The sequence below is a fragment of the Python bivittatus genome, unplaced genomic scaffold, assembly GCF_059951505.1.
Source record: "Python bivittatus isolate LINGU-HERP-01145 unplaced genomic scaffold, Pbiv_v1 ctg000480_np1212, whole genome shotgun sequence".
Taxonomy (NCBI): Eukaryota; Metazoa; Chordata; class Lepidosauria; order Squamata; family Pythonidae; genus Python; species Python bivittatus.
The window spans coordinates 83,809,894-83,829,599 of record NW_028277075.1 but is presented as its reverse complement, the minus strand read 5'-3'; the positions used below and the strand labels follow the sequence as shown (position 1 = coordinate 83,829,599).

At 38.5% G+C, this 19,706-nt stretch overlaps 1 protein-coding gene across 2 annotated transcripts in view; it reads left to right on the top strand.

The window, feature by feature from the left end:
• Window positions 1–19,706, top strand: part of MYLK (myosin light chain kinase) — a 204,925-nt gene that overhangs the window by 128,086 nt on the left and 57,133 nt on the right. For both annotated transcript variants that reach the window (XM_025170519.2, XM_025170489.2), the window contains exons 15-18: window positions 846–926; window positions 1,294–2,345; window positions 13,250–13,366; window positions 17,346–17,417. In XM_025170519.2, the coding sequence (XP_025026287.1) occupies window positions 846–926; window positions 1,294–2,345; window positions 13,250–13,366; window positions 17,346–17,417 (1,322 nt within the window). The remainder of the gene's footprint in view (window positions 1–845; window positions 927–1,293; window positions 2,346–13,249; window positions 13,367–17,345; window positions 17,418–19,706) is intronic.

Genomic DNA, 19,706 nt, shown 5'->3' with positions numbered 1-19,706 from the left:
TTAAAAAACCGACCACTTTTAGACCTAGTTCTGAGGTAGCAAAAACTTGAAAATCCAACTGATAAAATGTCCACCTCTTCTTCAACAGTTGGCAAAGAAAGCTTTTTTCATAAAATGGCAAGCTGCTTAGGATGTGGTAGCAGTGTTTAAACAATCTGATCTTTTTTTCTTTTTTCTTTTTGCAACTCTTGGGGAGATGTACCACTTGAAGATGTATCTGCTGTGAAGCATAACGTGGTATTGGGGGCGGGTGGGAAGAGGGGAAAGTATTTTAATGACTTTAATGGGAGTCATTTTCAGCAGGCATCTCTGGCATTCCTCTGCAAAAGGAAGAATAAGTGCTCAGCACCATATATGGTGACACTTTTATTATTATTTTTTAAATATAAACATGCACAAGCTGAAACAATCCATGCGGGTTGATTATGCTGTTTGATGGGGGAGGGAAAAAAAGGAGCAGGGAAAGGGGACCTTGCTTTTAATGTCTTAGTGTTAGGAAAGTTAAAAGCTTGGTCTTGTATAAACAAACACTGGGACAAGGATTGGAAAGATTTCAGGCATTGCAAAGCAGCTCTTTTTTCTTTCTGCTACTTATTTTCCTTTAGGTTAGTTGTGTAGAGGTGTATTCTCTTCTGACTCCCACCTGTGGCTTTATTTTGAAGAGAAAAATTTGGGGGGTGGGGAATAATGTTTCTTTCTAGCCAATGATGGAGTAGCTATCTACTACTGTGATGCTTGGCTGGGGAACGGAAAATTTAAGCATAGTGAAGGATTGATCTGTTCTGCACACTATCTAATAGAGAGCAACTTTTCTTGCTGAGTCTCAGTTTGTTGTACTTTTTTAGAAACCCAGTTGGAGAATGCAGCTGTCAGGTATCTTTGGCGCTGAGAGAAAGTTCATTTTCCAAAGAAGAAACACAGAAAGAGTGAGTACAGTTCCCAGGGACTTACGTGGGTGGGTTTTATTTTTTGCTCGGCTAATTCTCTTTCCTCGTAGACTTGGGTTGGCTGCTGTTCAATCTAATCCCCAAATGTGACCCAACAAGCTGTTTTCATCATACAGCTGACAACGTGGAGCACTTTTTTAAACATTTAGTGCCCTTATATGGTTCTTGAAGTCATCATTGATGCAATAAACTATTCCTCTAATCAGCCTTCCCTTCTATAAACATATTTTGTCCTAGCTCTGAGGGGGTGATTCCCCCTCTGATTCTGTAAACCAGCTCTTTGCTCCCCCTCTTTCTTTTTTCCCGCCCCTTCCTCTCTCCCTCTCAAACCCTTCTCTGCTTACAGTGGGAGGCAGAAGGAACAGCAAGAGGCTGATTGTGGGGATGATGCACTGATATTCAGAAGCATCAGTGGCTCCTTCAGGAGGAATACTGGGGAGGCCCAGCAAGTTGAGGAAGAGCAGGAGAGTGTCCGTGGAGTGCTCAAAAGACGAGTAGAAACACGAGAGAGCACAGAGGAGAAGCTGAGGCAACAGGAGGCTGAGCAGATTGACTTCCGGGACATTCTGGCAAAGAAAGTTAACACCAAAAGTTTTTCTGAGGAGGAGTTGAAGGAAATCCCAGCCAAACAAATGGACTTCCGTGGTACCCTGCAACGGCAGGTCAAGCCGAAAACTTTGTCAGAAGAAGAAAGGAAGGTCCATGCTCCACAACAGGTAGACTTCCGTGGAGTACTGGCAAAAAAGGGCACTCCCAAACCTTCCTTACTAGACAAGGCAGCAGTTCCAAAGCCAACCACCCCAGATTTTAGATCTGTGCTTGCTGCAAAGAAAAAAGCACCAACTGAGAATGGAGGACCCGGGACTCAAGTCCAGAATGTGGATGCTAACTCTGAAGTGCAGAAATCTAGCGCCAGCTCTAAAGTGCCAGGTATCAGCATCGCCTCTAAGGATCCTGTGGCATCCAAGAAGTTGGATGCTACCAATGCCACTTCTAAACTACCAGAGACCAGCACCGTTTCAGAATCCCAGGATACCAGCTCTAGATATAAAACACAGAATGCTGGTAGCAAGAATGAAGACCAGGTTACTAACTCCAGCTCTGAAATACCACATGTTAAATCAGGAGAGAAAGAGGATAAGAATGACAGTAATTGCCAAGGTGGTTGCCTGCCAGCAGTTGATGGACGGATAAATGAAGAAAAAGGAGAAGACAACAAAACAGAGCCTAAGGGAACAGCACCATCCTTTACAGAAAAGCTACAGGATACCAAAGTAGTAGAAGGTGAAAAATTAGTCTTGCGATGTCAGGTTTCCTCAGATCCACCTGCTGCTGTCGTCTGGACTCTGGATGGGAAAGTCATCAAATCATCAAAGTTTATTGTTCTCTCCCAAGAAGGTAAATTGATGTAAACAGTAAGGCAGCCACATTGCCTTGCTGTTTACAGCCTAATTCTTTGATTTCATTATTCTTAACTTATTACATATATCACTATACTTTAGTTCTGTCCCTGTAATTGATTCCAAATTCGCCAGTTTTTGTTGTGCAAGAAGCAAAGCATAGTCTTATTAAAATGTTTCCTGCAGATTCACCTCTAGCAACTTCAGGCACATCTTTTATTACAACTTAATGTCTTTAAATTCAGGATTCTGTTTCATTTAAATATGGCTTAAGGTTGTTAATTTTAATTCTTTAAGAATCAAAATGTGACTTCAGATGAGGAACTCTTCCACAGCAATTGGATCCTTTCATTTTCAGTATCTAAATCCTGGTATAATTTCCACATTAAATGAAAACTTTTGCCTTCTTGCTGAAATTGAAACAGCAGAAAGTAAGGAAATAGCTTTGAGATTTATATTGTTTAAATGTGTTCTCCAGTCCAGAATTATCTGAGATAAAATTTAGGGAACTTAACTCCCAATTTGCTCAAGTTAAATATTAATTCACGTTGATATTATTTGATGATTTAGCTTCTACTACACTATAAGGATGTTATAGCATTATTGATAATGTTTAAACACTGAGAATATGCTATTTCCACCAAACCTGAAGGTTAAATTATAACATAAATGTTATCCAGCCAAGCTGTATCTGCAGAAGTCAGAACATTCTGTACCAAACATTAGACGAATCTTTACTTATCTGGGAGCCCCTGGAAGTTCATGCTGGCTGGGAATTTTGGAAGTTAACATTTGAAAGGCCCTGGACTGAAGAAGGTTGAATTAAGACCATTTTACATATTATATTTTACATACTAAGTAAGATGGATGTGAATGGTCTTGATGTAAATTAGTTCTAGTTATATTTCTTTTCCTCATCTCTTCCCTTTCATTTTTTTGACTTACTATTTCTTACTCCATTTCTGGACTTTACATGACCAACTGAAAGGTAATAGCATAATGGCTTTGTATATGTATATATATGTCCAGGGAAAGAGAGAGAAATGATTGTGTACTGCCTCAAAAGGGATTGGAACACCCAGAAGAGATTTAATATATTGAGGCACTTCAGGTGATAAGCCATGAACTAATGACAGGATTTTTTTTAAATCAGATTCATCTTAATATCTTACTTGCGTTCTGCAATCCATATTTAAAATTGCCATTCGCTAATGGTATATGTCAGGTTGTGGCAAACAGAGATGTAAAGGAAAAATTGTAATATTACTTTGCTATTATTTTAACAAAAATAAAAAGTAAATACATGCTTTTGAAGATAGATAAAGCACTTTTTCTTCACAGGAGCCTATTACTCTCCATTTATTACTGAGCAGCAACACTTGTCATCCCTCATCATTAGCTAGGCTGGCTGCTGGGAACTGTAGTTCAATACCAACTGAACAGCCACAGATTCCCTATATTGGCCACAGCTCAACCTTAACGATCAGGATAATCTTTGGGAAAAGTAAGATCAAAGGGGGTTTCCTTTTTCCATGGGTCTCTGTCCTCTCACCACCATAACAGCTGGCTGTTTGTCAGAAAGAGAGCTGGTGAAGTCGTAGGCAGAAGGGTAGCACTGGCTGCAGTTCATCCTCCTTAGTGCCACTCATGTGCCCATCCATTCTGTACCAAAAGGACAGGTGAACAAGCACATGGGCAAAAACCTTGAGGAGAAAAAACAGAGCTGGGACTGATTCAGAAGTGGGGCCTTTTAGAGGGTGTGAATCTTCAAGACTACCTACAGGCCACCATGTTGACTTCAACATTCCGTGATTAAGTAAGCCAGAACAGGATATGAGCTAGATATGGGGTTTGACTTGATGAAATCAATTTTTAATATTATAGCAAACAATTTTTTTTTCTCATTACTGCACTTGCACTTCTCTCAGTTAAAAGGAGGCAGAGATACTACCTACAGGGACATATAGCAATAAACTCTTTCTCATTCATCTATGCATAGTTTGCTGGTAACAAATCTCCTAAAATATAAATTCCCCATAATGTTTAATAATTAATCAGGAAAACAGTCATCCCTGAAATTGTAATGTTAATGGTGTTCTTTACTTAACTGTAATATTACTTTAATTCTTTATTTTAATAAATCACTGTATATTGATGTGAAGTCTAGGCTTTGCTACTTCATACTCCAGGGTTGTATATCATAGAATGGAATGCTCCTCTATACAAAACATTTTTCTTACTAGATATGAGAAACAAGAGTTGAGCCTAATTGTTTCTCTGACCTTGTCCTTGGCTCCCTTCTCTTGTGCTTGTGAGTGTATCTTCAGGTCAGTCTTGATTCCTGGAAGTGGAAGAGGACTATAATTCATGGTCTTCTGGTTTCTATCCTGGTGCCTTTATCCACTTACCTGAAACTGGCTCTCCCTTGGGTACCTACATAATAGTTTTTCTTTCCTTTTCCTTTTTTTTTTCTTTTCTAGTTTTGTTGAGAGGATAATTCCATCATATAAGAGCCCACTGAGCTAGTGAGGGCAAAGATTCAGGTCTTGGGCTTTCTCTAGGCAGCTTTGTACCCATACTACCTCATTCAGTGTGTGCACCATATTACCAAGCCATTAACTATGATATCACTAGACTTCCTTTCAAGCCCAGCTAAGATGGCATATATTACAAAAACCATTGTAGAGGAGGTTGATAAAAATTACAGCTCCCAGCATCTTAAACTCCCAACCTTTCTAAAATTAAAATGCTGATACAGCAGAACCCAGAAGAGTCCAGTCAAGGACAGGCAAAGGAAATTTTCTCCTGGTTTGCAGCTCCATTGCATTGAATGCTTCAGTGATGAAAATCCAATCCATTGCCTGGGGCAATCGGTCAGTGAATTGCACCTGACATGTGTATGAGAGTGAGATAATGCCATTCCTGAAAACTGATATGGAAATAAATGTTAATGATAGCTATTTCTTTTGTGTTGTTGTGCCCTGCATTTCAAAGGCATTGTTCATAAAATATACTGTGAACAGATTTTTCTAGCCTGAATTTCCATACATCTGTATCACAAGCTGATAATGGTTTACAACAGATTGGCCTTGAAAATCAAGTGAACTGTTAGTCCTAAGAGTTCGACCCAACATTCTTTAAATGAATAAATAAATAAATATTTAACATGGTGGATATATTAATTCTCCCTAGCTAGATTGTTTTTGCGTGTGTCATATACCTGATCTTGCAAATGCACTCTGAAATAATAACTCTAATTTACAGTTAACATTAATTTTAATCACTATGGAGAATGGAGAATCTATCAGTCTTACACTCTTAAACATTTAGCTGATGAATTATTGTGTTATAGCAATTTTAATTTTTTCATTAAAACATATTCCATTATTTCCTATAATTAAAAATGAAGTTAAATTTCTCCTGTTCAAATTTCTGAAGAATTTCTCTTCTGCTAATCTGGTTTGAATAAAATATCATTGTACATCTCTAAAGTAAGGAGATTTTGATTTTTTTTTCTTTAATAAGTCCCTTAACCAAAGGCAACTTTTGAACATACTGAATTTGTAGTACAGAGTGAAGAAGTAGGATCCAGAAAAGTAATTCATTCAATAATGCTTCAATTTAGAGCTATTCATTTTGCTTTTAAGTGTGCAGGGGGTTGTCATTGTGCAGGTTGGAGTAATTTTGAACATTTGATGCAATTGTCTTCTAGTTGAGCCATCTTATTCTAAGAAACCATAAATTTGCTTAGGATGAATTGGGATTCACTTCATGCAGTAGCTACAGTAGAAGAAAGCAGTAAAATATTTATTTGACTAAGCTAGGAAGTCATAATTCTTTCACTGGTTTTATCTATTTACTTACTATATGAGTGTGTGGATATATAAAAGACAATAACTGAGTTTGTTTTAATAACTATATTAATCCCTCAACTTATATCCTTGTTCTCACTGTAATTTCTTTCTTGTGTCACAGTTACTCACTTGGCTCTGCAACCTCAGTTTTTGTTCCGTTACAGATGAGAGTAGAAAAAGTATTAGTTTCTCCTGAGATGACATTTGTAGTTCAGATGATAAGTATTGTACCCAAAGTAAGATTATAATTTAGTTATTTTAAGACATCACTCCTGTACTGGTTTTCCTGAGAATAAGGAATCCTGATTAAATGCATTGGGGGTATATGCATAGTTCTATCATTTTTACCCACTTCTTCAGCCAAAAAAAGGCAGTTTATAAAAATCAGTAATCAGACAACCCTGTACTCAGGCTAATGAACTAAAAATATAAGAAACATGGAAGGAGATGGTGGACTGGACTGGATGGTATTCATGCATCTGCATCAACTACATAGGAAATTTCTAATTCTGAGTTTTGGCCCATCTAGGTCTCTACCGATTGCTTCCCAGTCCCTATACAGAGTTGTCAGAATTTGAACCTGGTAAAGTAATGCAAGTAAATCAGTGAGTCAAAACCCACTGTTTCCAGCCCACCACTTACCTCCTAGGATTGGTATAGGAAAAAAAAAGTATGCCCAATCTTGTATAACTATTCTTTCAGCCAATCTGTAGCAACTCTCAATAAGCTTTGCATTTAATCCTGGCCTCAAATTTTAAGCAGTCTAGTGTAGTAGGGAGAGGGTGCATTAATGTTACTCGGAGCTAACTCACCTTAATGGATTTAAATTTCTACAAGGCTGTTTTTGAATTGCCAATGCATTGATTGTATCCAGTATCCATAGTAGAAAGAGTAATCAGAATCAAGCTTTAGGCCTACTGTTTCTTGTTGTAACATTATCACACACTAGTTTTCATTCTGAGATTTTACTTCTTTTTAGGGCTGTAATTAATCAGTCCAATTGTGTACCAATTCACTGGTTAGCCCTGCAGAGATTTTGTTTTTTTTTTTAATTAAGGTTTAAAACAAGATTGATAAAACAGCAGATAGAAATTGTCTTACCATGCTTAAAACGAATGCTGCATTCCAAAAGAGAGCAGGTATGGACAGATGATGATGATGATGATGGTAACTGATTAAAATTATCTGTAAAATGGTTCCCTGTAAAGTTATGTGATTCTGCCATCTGTATTTGGCAGCCATGCTGTCTCACATAACAAACCTCTCTCACACACTCCCAGTATACACACACAAACATTCCCCTCCTTTCTTCCAGCAGCAGAAAAAAACAGGTTAGAGACGAGTTAAAGTAAGAAGGTAACTGCACTAAGAAGAGATCTAAACAGTAAGTGGGGGAACAGAACTAGACAGAGATGAGGGCAGAAGAAAACATAATGGAGCAAGGAAGGAAAGAAAAAAGTGCAAGAAGTCCTGTTTAGATGTCACAAAATGAGTTAAATTTATCAGATGACCAGCTCTTCTCAATGGCTAATATTCAAAGACATCCATACTTTTCAGTAGTGATGACTAGAGTTCTTCCTTTCAACAGCTTCTTCTATTCTTATCAGTTGCCTTCACTACCATCAACCATGGTAGCCTTTTGAGACAGTTGCAAGGGGTAAAAACAGGGTGCTGTGTTGCAGCAGCTTTCCTTCTGGTGAGTCTGGGGTGGGGAGGTTAAGCCCTTGGGTGCTTTGTTATGGGTCCTGCAGTGCTTGGCCCTTCCCCTCCTTCAGCTTAATATGTACACAAAGCCACTGAGAAAGGTCTTTGGGCGAGATGTCATCAATATGTGATTCATATTCTAGAGGAGATACAGTGGAACTCCTGTCTTGGTGCCTGAAAGCTGTTAAGGTCTGGGTGGGGAAAATAGGCTTTGGCTCAATCAGAGCAAGATGGATTGCCTATGGATTTGAAACTAACCGATTCTGGGTATAGCCCAAATTTTACTCTGCACAGGGTTGCACTGTCCTAGACAGAGTGGACTTGCAGTCTGGAAGTCCTTTTGGATTCATACCTCCTGCTAGAACAACAGCTGGACGCCATGTCCAAGAAACCTTTTGCACCATTACATGGCTGGTTGCAGCCATTTATGTAACAGGAAGTTTTGCCTGATATTGACTCATACCCTTATTGCCTCATCTCTGGATTATTGCAATTTGCCCTACATGGGGATACTCTTGAAGACCACTCAGAAGCTACAACTAGTCCAATGTGCAAGGCTCATATTGTTATTGGTGTGCATTGGCTGCCAGATGCTTTCTGGGTTCAATTCAAGGTGCTGGTTGTCACCTTTAAAGCCCTACATGGCTTAAGGCATGGGTATTTCTGAGGCTGCATGCTCTAAGTGGAATTTTCTTGTCTAGTGAGATCTGCTGGCAAGGAATGTCATCTTCACTGTTGAACTTTTCCAGTGATGCCCCCCCCCCCGCCGGAATAATCTCTCTCCAGTATTCAAACTGTCCCTTCTCTATTAAGTTGTCAAAGAACCCTGAAAATGTGGCTCTTCTGGAGAGCAATTGGAAGGATACCTGAAGTGTAGGAACATTGGTAGGAGGTTGTAGAAGTAGTTATAGGTAATAGTTGTTTTTTGTTCCTGCTTATTACTATTTTTAACCTTACTCCTGTATCTGGAATTGGAGTGGCAAATAAAAAAGAATAAGTCAATAAATAAATACTGTTGTGCTCCTGTGGAATTCCTTGGTTTGGGCTTGTTGATTTAATATTTAATTGTATCATAGAGGGAGTTTACATCTTGAGTAAATTACAATATTTCTGGGATTTAGGGTACAAAATATGAAGTAGTCCTATCCATGTCATATCTGTTTAGGGGTATCTTTATGGAGATGACATAGGATTCTGCTTTGCCAGTTTATTCAGAAACCTAAGATAGATTCTAAGCAAACAGAAAATAGATCCTGTCTTCATCTATAAAAGAAGATATTCCCTTAACTAGTTAAGATATTCAGTTTATAGCAAAGCCCATACTGTTTGACCCACATAATTTGATCCAATTCCAATGAATAATCAATCATCATGTGCCAGTTCTTCCTTAGCCACATTTCTTCTATAAATAACTGTTCTAATAGTCAGTAACTGCAGAATGATTTCTGGGTAAAAGAAATAATTAATGAATTAGAATTATATTTTCTATTCTGCTGTGATTATTCAATTTCTCTGAGAGTGTCTGCCCGTCTTACCAGATTGGATAAGGTAGGCCTGCTCCAAGTCCCTTCCCTGAAATGTTGCCATTGAGTGGGACCCCAGAAGCGTGCTTTTTCTGTGGCTGCCTCCACCTTATGGAATACCCTCCCCCTGACTATCTGGCAGGCCCCCACCCTTTTAGCCTTCCAGAAGGCCATCAAGACCTGGCTTTTTACCCAGGCGCTGGGGTAGAGTGAGGGTGTTTTGGGTTGGTTGTTGAGGCATTCCAAGGGAATGACTGAGGCTCAGGGTTTTGGTTGTGTTTTACAGTTTCATGGTTTTTATAGTTTGGGTTTTTTATTGTTCTGAGCCATCCAGAGTTGTGTTTTAAGATGGGCGGCCATACACATTTTTTAAATGAATAAAAATAAATTATTCACACCATTTAGTAAATGTAAAGATTATCTGAGAGATGTTTCTTATTCAAAAATTATCTAGAAATATTCCTGTATTGTTTTGCTTTTTTGCAGGGGGGGAAGGGGGAAAATAATGTATTTGAAGACATTCCAGTACAGTAGCTATATTTCCAATGCTGATAGTTTCTAACAGGATCTATTCTATGTGCAAACTTTGCACTATATTCTGTACATCCGTTTTCTCTAAAACCACATACCAAGAGATGTCTAATAGTCTTAAAAATAGCATTTTTGTTCTGCATTTCCGCATCAATTTTATCATAGCACTTATTCTAAAAGAACGAATGATTGCTAATAGTAAGGTTTCTACACATTTGGAAACTCACAATTATTTTAGAAACATTGGATGACACATGTAATGATGAATAGTTTGTTCTCAGGATCCTGCTTACATTGCCAGATGCTTTCTTAGTGGGAGTTGGGGTAGCTATGGTTCCTGACCAGCTGGGATCATAATTTTCTAATTTCTTTGATGTTTCTAGTTTTACTGAGCAGATGTTTCTGTCCTTCATCTGAAGTATTTTAGAATTAGCAAAAAAAAGAGAGAGAGAGAGAGAGAGTTTTTTAAGAGTTCCTCCCCATAATCTAAGTGGGTGGGTAGATTTGGGAATAGTCTCTGTTGAGAAACAGTTGACCCAGCTGATTCCCATGTTATAGCAGAAATCAGTATACAGAACAAATATAAGCTATGCCTGCTACTAAGATTTTTTTTTTTTTAATCTGTTCAGTCGTGTCCAATTCTCGGAGACTGCCTGGACCAGTCCTTGCAGTTTTTTTGGCAAGATTTTGGAAATGGTTTGCCCTTGCCTGCTTCCTAGGGCTGAGAGAAAGTGACTGGCCCAAGGTGACCCAGCTGGCTTTGTGCCTAGGTTTCTAGACTGACACCTTAACCACTACACCAAACTGGCTCTCTTTACTATGATTACCAAGTTGTAATTTGGAGAATAGAGATTTGTCTCTTCTCAGTGCATCAGTAATGTGAAAAATGAGGTTGCCTCATTTGCTGCTCCTTTTTCCTTTATTTTATCTTCTCTTTCCCAGTCTCTTGTAACAAGTAAAATTCCAGTGCTTTATCTGCTGCAAACACCATCAAAAAGCCAAGAGAGAAATGGGAGAAGGAACATTTGACTTTTAAAAACTTACCCATATTTAGTGTCCAGACCTGGAATCTTACTTGTGAAAAATATTTTTCTTTATAAATTCATGGAAACTCTCCATCTTAAAGGAAATCAACCCTGATTGCTCATTGGAAGGATTGATAATGAAGCTCAAGCTCAGATACTTTGGTCACCTAATGCGAAGAGAGATCTCTTTGGAGAAGACCCTGATGCTGGGAAAGATTGAAGGCAAAAGGAGAAGAGGACGGCAGAGGATGAGATGGTTAGATAGCATCACTGAAGCAATGAGCATGAAACTGAGCAAACTCAGGGAGGCAGTGAAGGACAGGAAGGCCTGGCGCAATATGGTTCATGGGGTCACGAAGAGTCGGACACGACTTAACGACTAAACAACAAAAAAATGGGTATTGTAAAAATAGGTCTATAGCTGCGTCAGATAACTCTAGGTAGATGCTAAAATAAGGGTAGCATACTTCAGCAGGAGTGCATAATGTGACTGTAAGAGAGAAGAGACAGCTGAACGTAAATTCTCAACACTGGTTACTTGTATGCCTCAGCCTTAATTGGCTTTCAGATTTCAGTATCCTTTTCAGCAGTTGTTCTTTTTCAGAACTCCTCGAGGTACATAGCCTGAGTTATTACAGCTGGAAGAGGGAACATGTTTTGCTGACCAAGATAGGAAAGTAAAACACAAGAGCTACTCTGTTTTGATGCTTTGCATATTTGTTTTGAAGATCACTGACTATCAAGCTAGCAAGAACTGGAAATCCTTTGCCAAGTTTGTGCTATTTCAGTTAAACCAAACATCCTCTTCAAATAAGTCCAAAACTCAGGGGAGAGTGTCTTAAAGTGTTTGAGACTATAGCCTATGCTATAAAGACTCTGGAAGATTGGATCATTCCCACAGCATTGGGAAACATGTTCCACTATGGTCCCAGTTATAAACATTTTGGCCATGTTGTGTCTAATGCACTGGAGTAGCTGATTCAAAACATTGCAGTGCTTGTTTCAGACATATAAACTTTATAACACACTATTAGTTGGTTGACAGCTATATAAACAGATCAGGGAAGGGGGTAGGTCAGCTTTTGCAGCAATCCTGTTGTTCATTCTCCTGGGACTTTATTTTGTAAGGTGCCAAGAAATTAAGAATTCCGGACCGGAGTCATCAGACAGAGCTTTCTCAGAACTATGAGAAAAGAATCTCATCTCTGGAGGTCAGCAAGGGCTTTTGCGGAGGAAATACCAAATGTTTCATTGAGAGACATTTGGTCTCCCAGCCCAGGGAATGAAGCAATTGCCTAGGTCACAGACTTTTTGGAAAATGTGTCCTCAGTAAACATAGCCAGCTTTGCTTTTCATTTGTACGTTTACTTGAAGAACTTTAAGGAAAATACTTGTGTATGATTAAAGACTGGGACATCAGACATTTTTATTTCTAAAGCTAGCGTGCTCTGCCATGGCTTTTGAAGTGAGAGATTTGTTTTTGTACTGTTGTGTGCAATCAGAATTGACTTGGCCCTATTAATTTCCAAACTAGATTGAGTGGTGGAGGATTTACTTTTATCAAAGTTTCGACATGACAAAATATTGTTCAAGCGATTTCCTCTAAAATAGAGATGGGAAACCTAAGGTCCTCCAGATGTTCTTAAACTATAATTCCTAGCAGCCCCAGGAAGCATGACTGATGTTGAGGGATGCTCCCACAAATCTGGAAGTTACTAGGTTAATAAACTCCAATGAAACACAGTAGGATGTGGACATGTGTTTTCCATTTGAATCAATATCATGGATAAAGTTAGAAAGAAACAGAACCTATAGGAAAAGTCTCATGGCCAATAATAATATTATCTGAAATTTCTGGGTGCTGTAATCCCAACATATTTAAAGAGAACCAGAGCAAAGAATACAGTTTTAATTGTTTATATCTTTCTGTGTTCTGGCTGAACATCTATAGCTTTATACCCAGGCTGTTTGACTTGAGATTGCACTGGAAGAGAAGAGATAAAGGCAGGCCTTAAGGACTTTGATGTCTCTCATATCACCATCTTTAGCTTCTGAAAAGCCTGTTTCCATCCAATTTAGGCTTCACTGAATCACAAGTAAGACCAACGTTGTGGTGTACAGAAAACGACTACAAAGTTTCTCCTATATTAGGAACTTCTTTTTATGCAAATTTAGAATATATGATGGTTTTGATCTTATCAATGCTTCTTTGAGTAGAGTTCATTTTATTACGCTTTCAGTGACTTATCGCTTGCTTTCTATTAGGCTCACGATGCTCCCTGACCATTGACAAGGCTTTTCCTGAGGATGAGGGCCAGTACAAATGCATAGCTGAGAATACTGCAGGGAAGTCAGAATGCACTTGCAGCGTCTTGGTGGAAGGTAAGTAAATTGACCTGAATCTGAGAACTCTACTTAAAAGTCCTTAGCTGGTACTAAGGACTTTCAGATTCTGTTTATGTCAAATTCTAATTCCCTCCTATCTGATTCCCATTTCTAAAACTATGTAAAAAAGCAGAGGTTCTTATTAGTTTCTTTCTCTTCCACATTCCTTCTGTAATAAATCAGCTGTTGAAGGGAACAGTGAACCAGCCAAACAGTGTGTCCACATTGTGCCTCAGTTAAAGACCTGCCGTGCTGCCAAAGTTTTGCCAAATCTGAATTGGCTTTAAAACCCTCTCAATATTATCAATATAACAATGGAATACAACTATCGAGACTGTTTCTGTGTCAAAGAAACAGCTACCTTGGGAGCATTTTAACCAAATGGTGAGCTACTGCAGGCAAGATAGGATTTAACTGTAACAAACTGATAGCACATAAGTGAAGTAAAGAACAAAAAGTGACATGTTTCTTGTTTTAGTGGTTGTTGCGCTGGAACTGTGACAGAAATTTATCAACCAAGATAGTAATGAACAGAGCCTGTGCTATTCTGTTATTCTTTTTATCATCATCTGGGCAGCCATTTTTGTTAGCTAGTTTTCATCCACAGCCATGGATGCAGGAATACAAACCCAGCTCAAACTTGGCTCAGAGCACATGTGACTTTTTGTGACTGCATGGATTATTCCTTTTATTTAGTCAGCGTATTAATTGTATTTTACTTAAATCCTACCTTTTGGCCCATTTGCTTAGAGCAGTGTATATTATTGTTTTCTACAGAGGAGTATAGAAATGACCTTGGAGAAGGAATTCAGCGGCCATTATATGAACCTCAGCTTAGCCCAGATAGATAGGAGGGGGTGAGGAAAACACTTAAGATTGCCCTGCCTTGATTCTCTTTAGTGTAAGAGGGAAGAGAAAGAATCTCTGCCAGGTTTTCAAGATTCTGTTGTTATACCTTAAAACAATAGAGTTCCAATAGTTCATGTGGTGTCTCTTTCCTGACCTGGTTTACCTCAAAGGCCTGACATTTTCATTCATCTTTTATTTGGGGGTACATTAGACTGAGTGTGTTTGGCCATGGCTACTCTATCAGTGTCAGAATTAGTATTTGGACTGGGTTGATTCATCACACCAAGATATAGTTTTTCAAATAAGACACAGCGGCTGGATTCAGATATCATGCTCAGTTATGCACCATGGTTTATAAAGCATAATATATGGGTTCATATAACAAGCTAATGCAAAACCAAGTAAATCCCAATATGAGATCCTAATTCCCCTATAACTTCCCCCAAATTTATAATTAATAACTCATTCTTTCTAAATCTGATTGTTCTGTATAATCATCATCATAACTAGTGGCCCCTGATAAACATTTCTGTGTGTTTGCCTAATTAGTTTTTAAATCCATTACCACATCCAGTGGCACTGGACTCTAAATTAGTTACAGATTTGGGGAAGGACTGTCTGTTCTGAATTTGCTGACAGTATCATAGAATGTTTTAGTTTTAGACTACAGGAAGAAGAGAAAAAATTCTATCTGTTGGGTTACATCCAACATTACTCAAGTACAGGTAGTCCTTGTTTAGCAACCACAATTGGGACCAGCAACTCGGTTGTTAAGCAAAGTGGTCACTAAGTGAAACCAGACTGTGCTTACAATCTTACTTCGGCTTTCCTTTGCTTTACAGACCTGCGAAGGTTGTAAATGCAAGGATTGGTTGCGAAATTATTTTTTCATCACCATTGTAACTGTGAACAGTCACTGTACGAGGCAGTTGCTAAATGAGGACTACCTGTAGATTTTTGCTCATACATTGGGATTTCGTGTAGATTTCCTGTTCTAGCAACAACCCTTATAGGCCTCCTAAACCTGCTCTGGAGGTTCTTTCAGCTCTCTCTGTGCAATGCAGATTTGGGAAGTGCATTGAGCGGCAGGTGAGGGAAAAATTGTTACGTCAGCAGAGGCTATTCTGTGTGTAGAACAATACCACTAAAATACCATCCTATTTTATTCACTTTATGCATTATGCAGTTTAGTGTGTTTTCCCTCATATTTTTTCTAGAGAATCTTGAAATATTCTTTAAGCCATCTTCTAAATTACTAAAATTTCCATCACCAAGATCCTCTAACTTTACATTCCTCAGACGTTCTGTCTGATTTGTGAGGAATTGTGCAGGCAGCACTCAAGACAGATATGAATCCCTGATTTTTTTAAAATGAATTGTTCCATTCATCATCTGCACAATTGCTTTACTTCAGGTACTTATCTACTTCACTACTGGACAGTGAACAGCCATGTGCTAAATTCCAAAGACATTGATGGAATGTCAGTTCTCAGTATCCAATTATTAGTCACAGGAATGTTGGTTGACCCACTGTTCTTTCTTTAGTGCCCCCAGCTGATCTTTCTGTTTACATGTAGCTCTTCAGCCATTTGAGGATAATTCAAAATCTTGGCAAAGGGCATTAGATAAAAGCCAAGCTTTTTTCTCTTTTAGATTTTTTTTAATCCCACCTTTATTATTTTTAAGAATAACTCAAGGCAGCAAACATACCTAATACTCCTTCCTCCTCCTGTTTTCTCCTCAACAACAACCCTGTGAGGTGAGTTGGGCTGAGAGGGAGGGACTGGTGCAGTCACCCAGCCAGCTGTCATGCCTAGAACTCACAGTCTCCTGCTTTCTAGCCTGGTGCCTTCTCCACTAGACCAAACTTTTGCAAGATGTGTTACAAGATTGTTAATGTCTTTATAAGGTTATGTTGCATCATTAGAACAAATTAGCTCTTGCAGTTGTTTAACTGGAATCTGTTTTGAATATCAGTCACCTTTACTCACAATGATATTAGGACAGTACCACGGCACTCCACTCTCTGGTTTTCTTTAGTTTATCATAAGGTCATTAGGTAGTCACTTATCTTACAAAGAAGCAAGGGTTCATATTTATGAGACACCACTGCAGCCAATATAATGAAGTGCTGCTAATAATAGGAGTTTTCTGCTCCCTTATTAAATGTTCACAAGTCCATTCTTTTCATAATATTTGATCAGTTCATGTTCATCAAGATTATTGCGGCAGGTGCCCTTGTTAGTAACTTGCTTAACCAGTCATGTACTAGATTACTCATTTCTATCCAGTAGAGTGTTGTATTGTTGTTTGCTTTGTTTTGAATGCTTGGAATTGATGCTTACTTGCCACAGGTAAGCAGTCCAGTGACTATTTACGGGATTCAAATGTGTGAGATTACTACAAAAGACAGAACACGTAGCTGATGGCCAGAAGAATGTTAATGTTGCTTGAATATATCTTCCAATAATATATGTACATATTTTGTTTGTCTCACTATTACTTCTGGTTAAATAAGTTTTTTACAATGATACAAAGATACAAAAATCTTTTTTTATGAGTAGAATATACCCAATGTGCAATGATCTTCTTGCAAACAGTTTTCAATTTCCTGAAGGCTTGGTTTAAGTCTCTAGCATAAAAGCCTGGTATCGGCCCTTGTGGCTCTATTCCAGAACTGAAACTTGATCAGTTCTTTCAGCATTAGCTCAATAGACTTATTTTTCCTAACTCCCTTCGTTCTAAGTCCTGTTCAGCAGATTCTTATGTTTTTATAGCAAACAATCTTCCACATGGGACATAACCCAACTAACCTGCATGCATGCTTTGTCTAAAGTATTAAGATGGATGTTTAAAATTTAGAGATTTAAAGAGTTTGTAACATTTCCTGGGGAGCAGATAAAACTATTTTCATTCTTTTCTTCAAAATTTAGCCTGTTCAAGACATTGTATGCAATAAACCTTGTTTAAACATCATAAGAGCCAACAATCTCCATTTGCTTTCTAGCCCAATCAGAATCAAATTAAACACAAATTAGAGTTCTCTTTTCATTGTGATTATTGCTCTTTAGCTCAAAATGATTTGGTTCTTAACTGTTCCCCCCCCCCCACCTTCTTCCTGTTTTAGCGTCTTTAAAGTCAACGGGAAAGAAGAGCAAAAAGCCGAAGAGTTCACTGGGTTCTGTGCATGGAACAGAGAGTATGTATCTTTGCTTTTTCTTCATTTTTTTCTGAAGTTATTATGTAGGTGCTTCAAAGTAGTTTGCTGTAACTGTGACTTAAATGGTCTCCTCCAGATGTATTGGAACTGAAACTTTAAAAAATTCCTGACTGGGATTTGGGGAGTTCCCTAACTGGTTGAGGTGACCAATTAGGAAAGTCTGGCTATATAATAAGACCAAAAAAGTCGCCTGGCGCTGCTGCATGGGTCCCAACGCCTTAGAATTCTCCCATGTGGTTTTTCCTTTGTTTGTACAACAGATAAACAACAAATGTCAAAGTAATCATTTTCACTATGTAAATAGGTTGTTTGGATGAATCTCACAAGGGCAGAAATCTTTACACCTACTTAAATTGCCTCAGTATCAACTTTTCTATATTGAACCTGCAAAAGTGATAAAAATACAGGAGATACTGTCTTCAAATATGGCTCAGATCCTGTGATGTACAAATTCCATCCCTTTATTCTGGCAGAAAGCCTTGTCCCCCATTGCTTCTCCCCACTGTCAGATATCCACAGATAAGCCATAGATGTAACCCATCCAAAGGGTCCTTTCCCCTCCCCCCCCCAAAAAAGACTCCTTCCAATTAGATAATTTTCACAGGTTCCCCTTACAGCCTCATCACCACCTCTAATCCTACAATGGACAACCTTTTGGCAACTTCAGCTTCTCTTCTTTTTTGAGGGGGGTGACAGTGATATCATGACATTGCAGCAGTGGGCAAGGAGAAATTATGGGATAGATTGTTTTATAGAGACAGAGAGGATTACTAGGGTTTATTTTTCTTTTGTTGGTGTATAATTCCAATCTGAAGCTCATACAGTATGTACTTTATTCAAAGTAAAAAATGTACAGGAAATCATGCTCCTGTAATTTGGCAGTTTATGGCTGAATTTTAGCAGTTTGAACCCTGGGTGCTCCAAGGGCCACGACAAGGGGATGTTGGGGACTATATGAAGCCTAAATGATGTACACATTTGTAATATATTACCTGACACAATTTTTTAGATGTGCAAGGACTCGTAAGCAAAAGGGAGAAATCAAGGAAATTGCTTCTTATCTTCTACCATAGAATTATTGTACATGTAGCACAAGTTCTTGGATATCCTTGCTCTTCTGAACAATTTCAGTGCCTGCCAGTTTCTCATGACTTTCCAGTGATCCAGCCCAGTGAGCATTATGCTGCCAAAGCAGCACATACACATTGACTAGCTGTGAGAGTTATGATGAGAACAAGACTTGGCATACATATGTTGTTGAGGACAATCCAATGTGATCACATAGCCATTGCACATACTTTGCAGCTATAATATAACAAGGGGTATATAGCTTAACTTTTGTGATGGCTCTTTTCCCTTTTCAGTTTGCAATTATGTCACAGGCTGATATTTTTCTCCCCTTATCAAAATGTGAATGCTTGCTTGGGGCATTGGAGTTGGCTCAGGAAAAGCAAACTTGTGATTTGCTGAATAAGTATCTAATTTTGATTCCTAATTTAATATTGAGAAAACGCTGCATGGGGAGGAATTTAGTACTAGCATGAAACTGTTAATCAGGGGTTTCATAGGTATTGTGATCCCTATTGTGAGGCATTGATCCTCCAAGAAATCAACTTTCCCTAAAAAAAAAAAAAAAAAAAGACTGTGCAAGCAAGGGTTCAGAGTGCCTCACAGCTAATACACAGTGGCAATAAGTTACTGCCCCCTAACTGCATTATACCTGTACTCATCATGAGGTGTCCTATATTGTCTTTACAGCAGGTTTTGTGTTGGAAGGAGAAAGAAAACACTTTTTTCACACCAGAACAACTAAAGATAACTCTAGAATCTTCTGTAGAAGGCTAGGGATGAGACAGAATTGACATTATGAGGACTTGTCCTTTAAAAATGCCTATTGATGCATCTTTGGGCCATGGTAAGCAGGATGTGCTCATAATCATGAGTGTAATACATAAAAAAAATGACTAACCTGCTAGTTACTGACTTTTATGTTACTAGTCTAAATAAATGCTCTGTCCTGCCTTCTGTAGCCCAACCTGTTCTGTAAGGGTATTGTTTTACAAGACCTCCCAAGAACTTTTAATAATTTTGAAAATAAAACAGAGAAGGATCTTTGCACAAATGCCGTTATAGGTGCAGTAAAGGTATGCTAGTTATGCTGGCCAGTTCTGACATATCTGTTGACCACAGTTCTTAGGAGCCATATGTTATTGAGAAAGGAGCCATTCAGAAAGATACTTCTTATGGTTGCTCAAGTGTAGATACCCA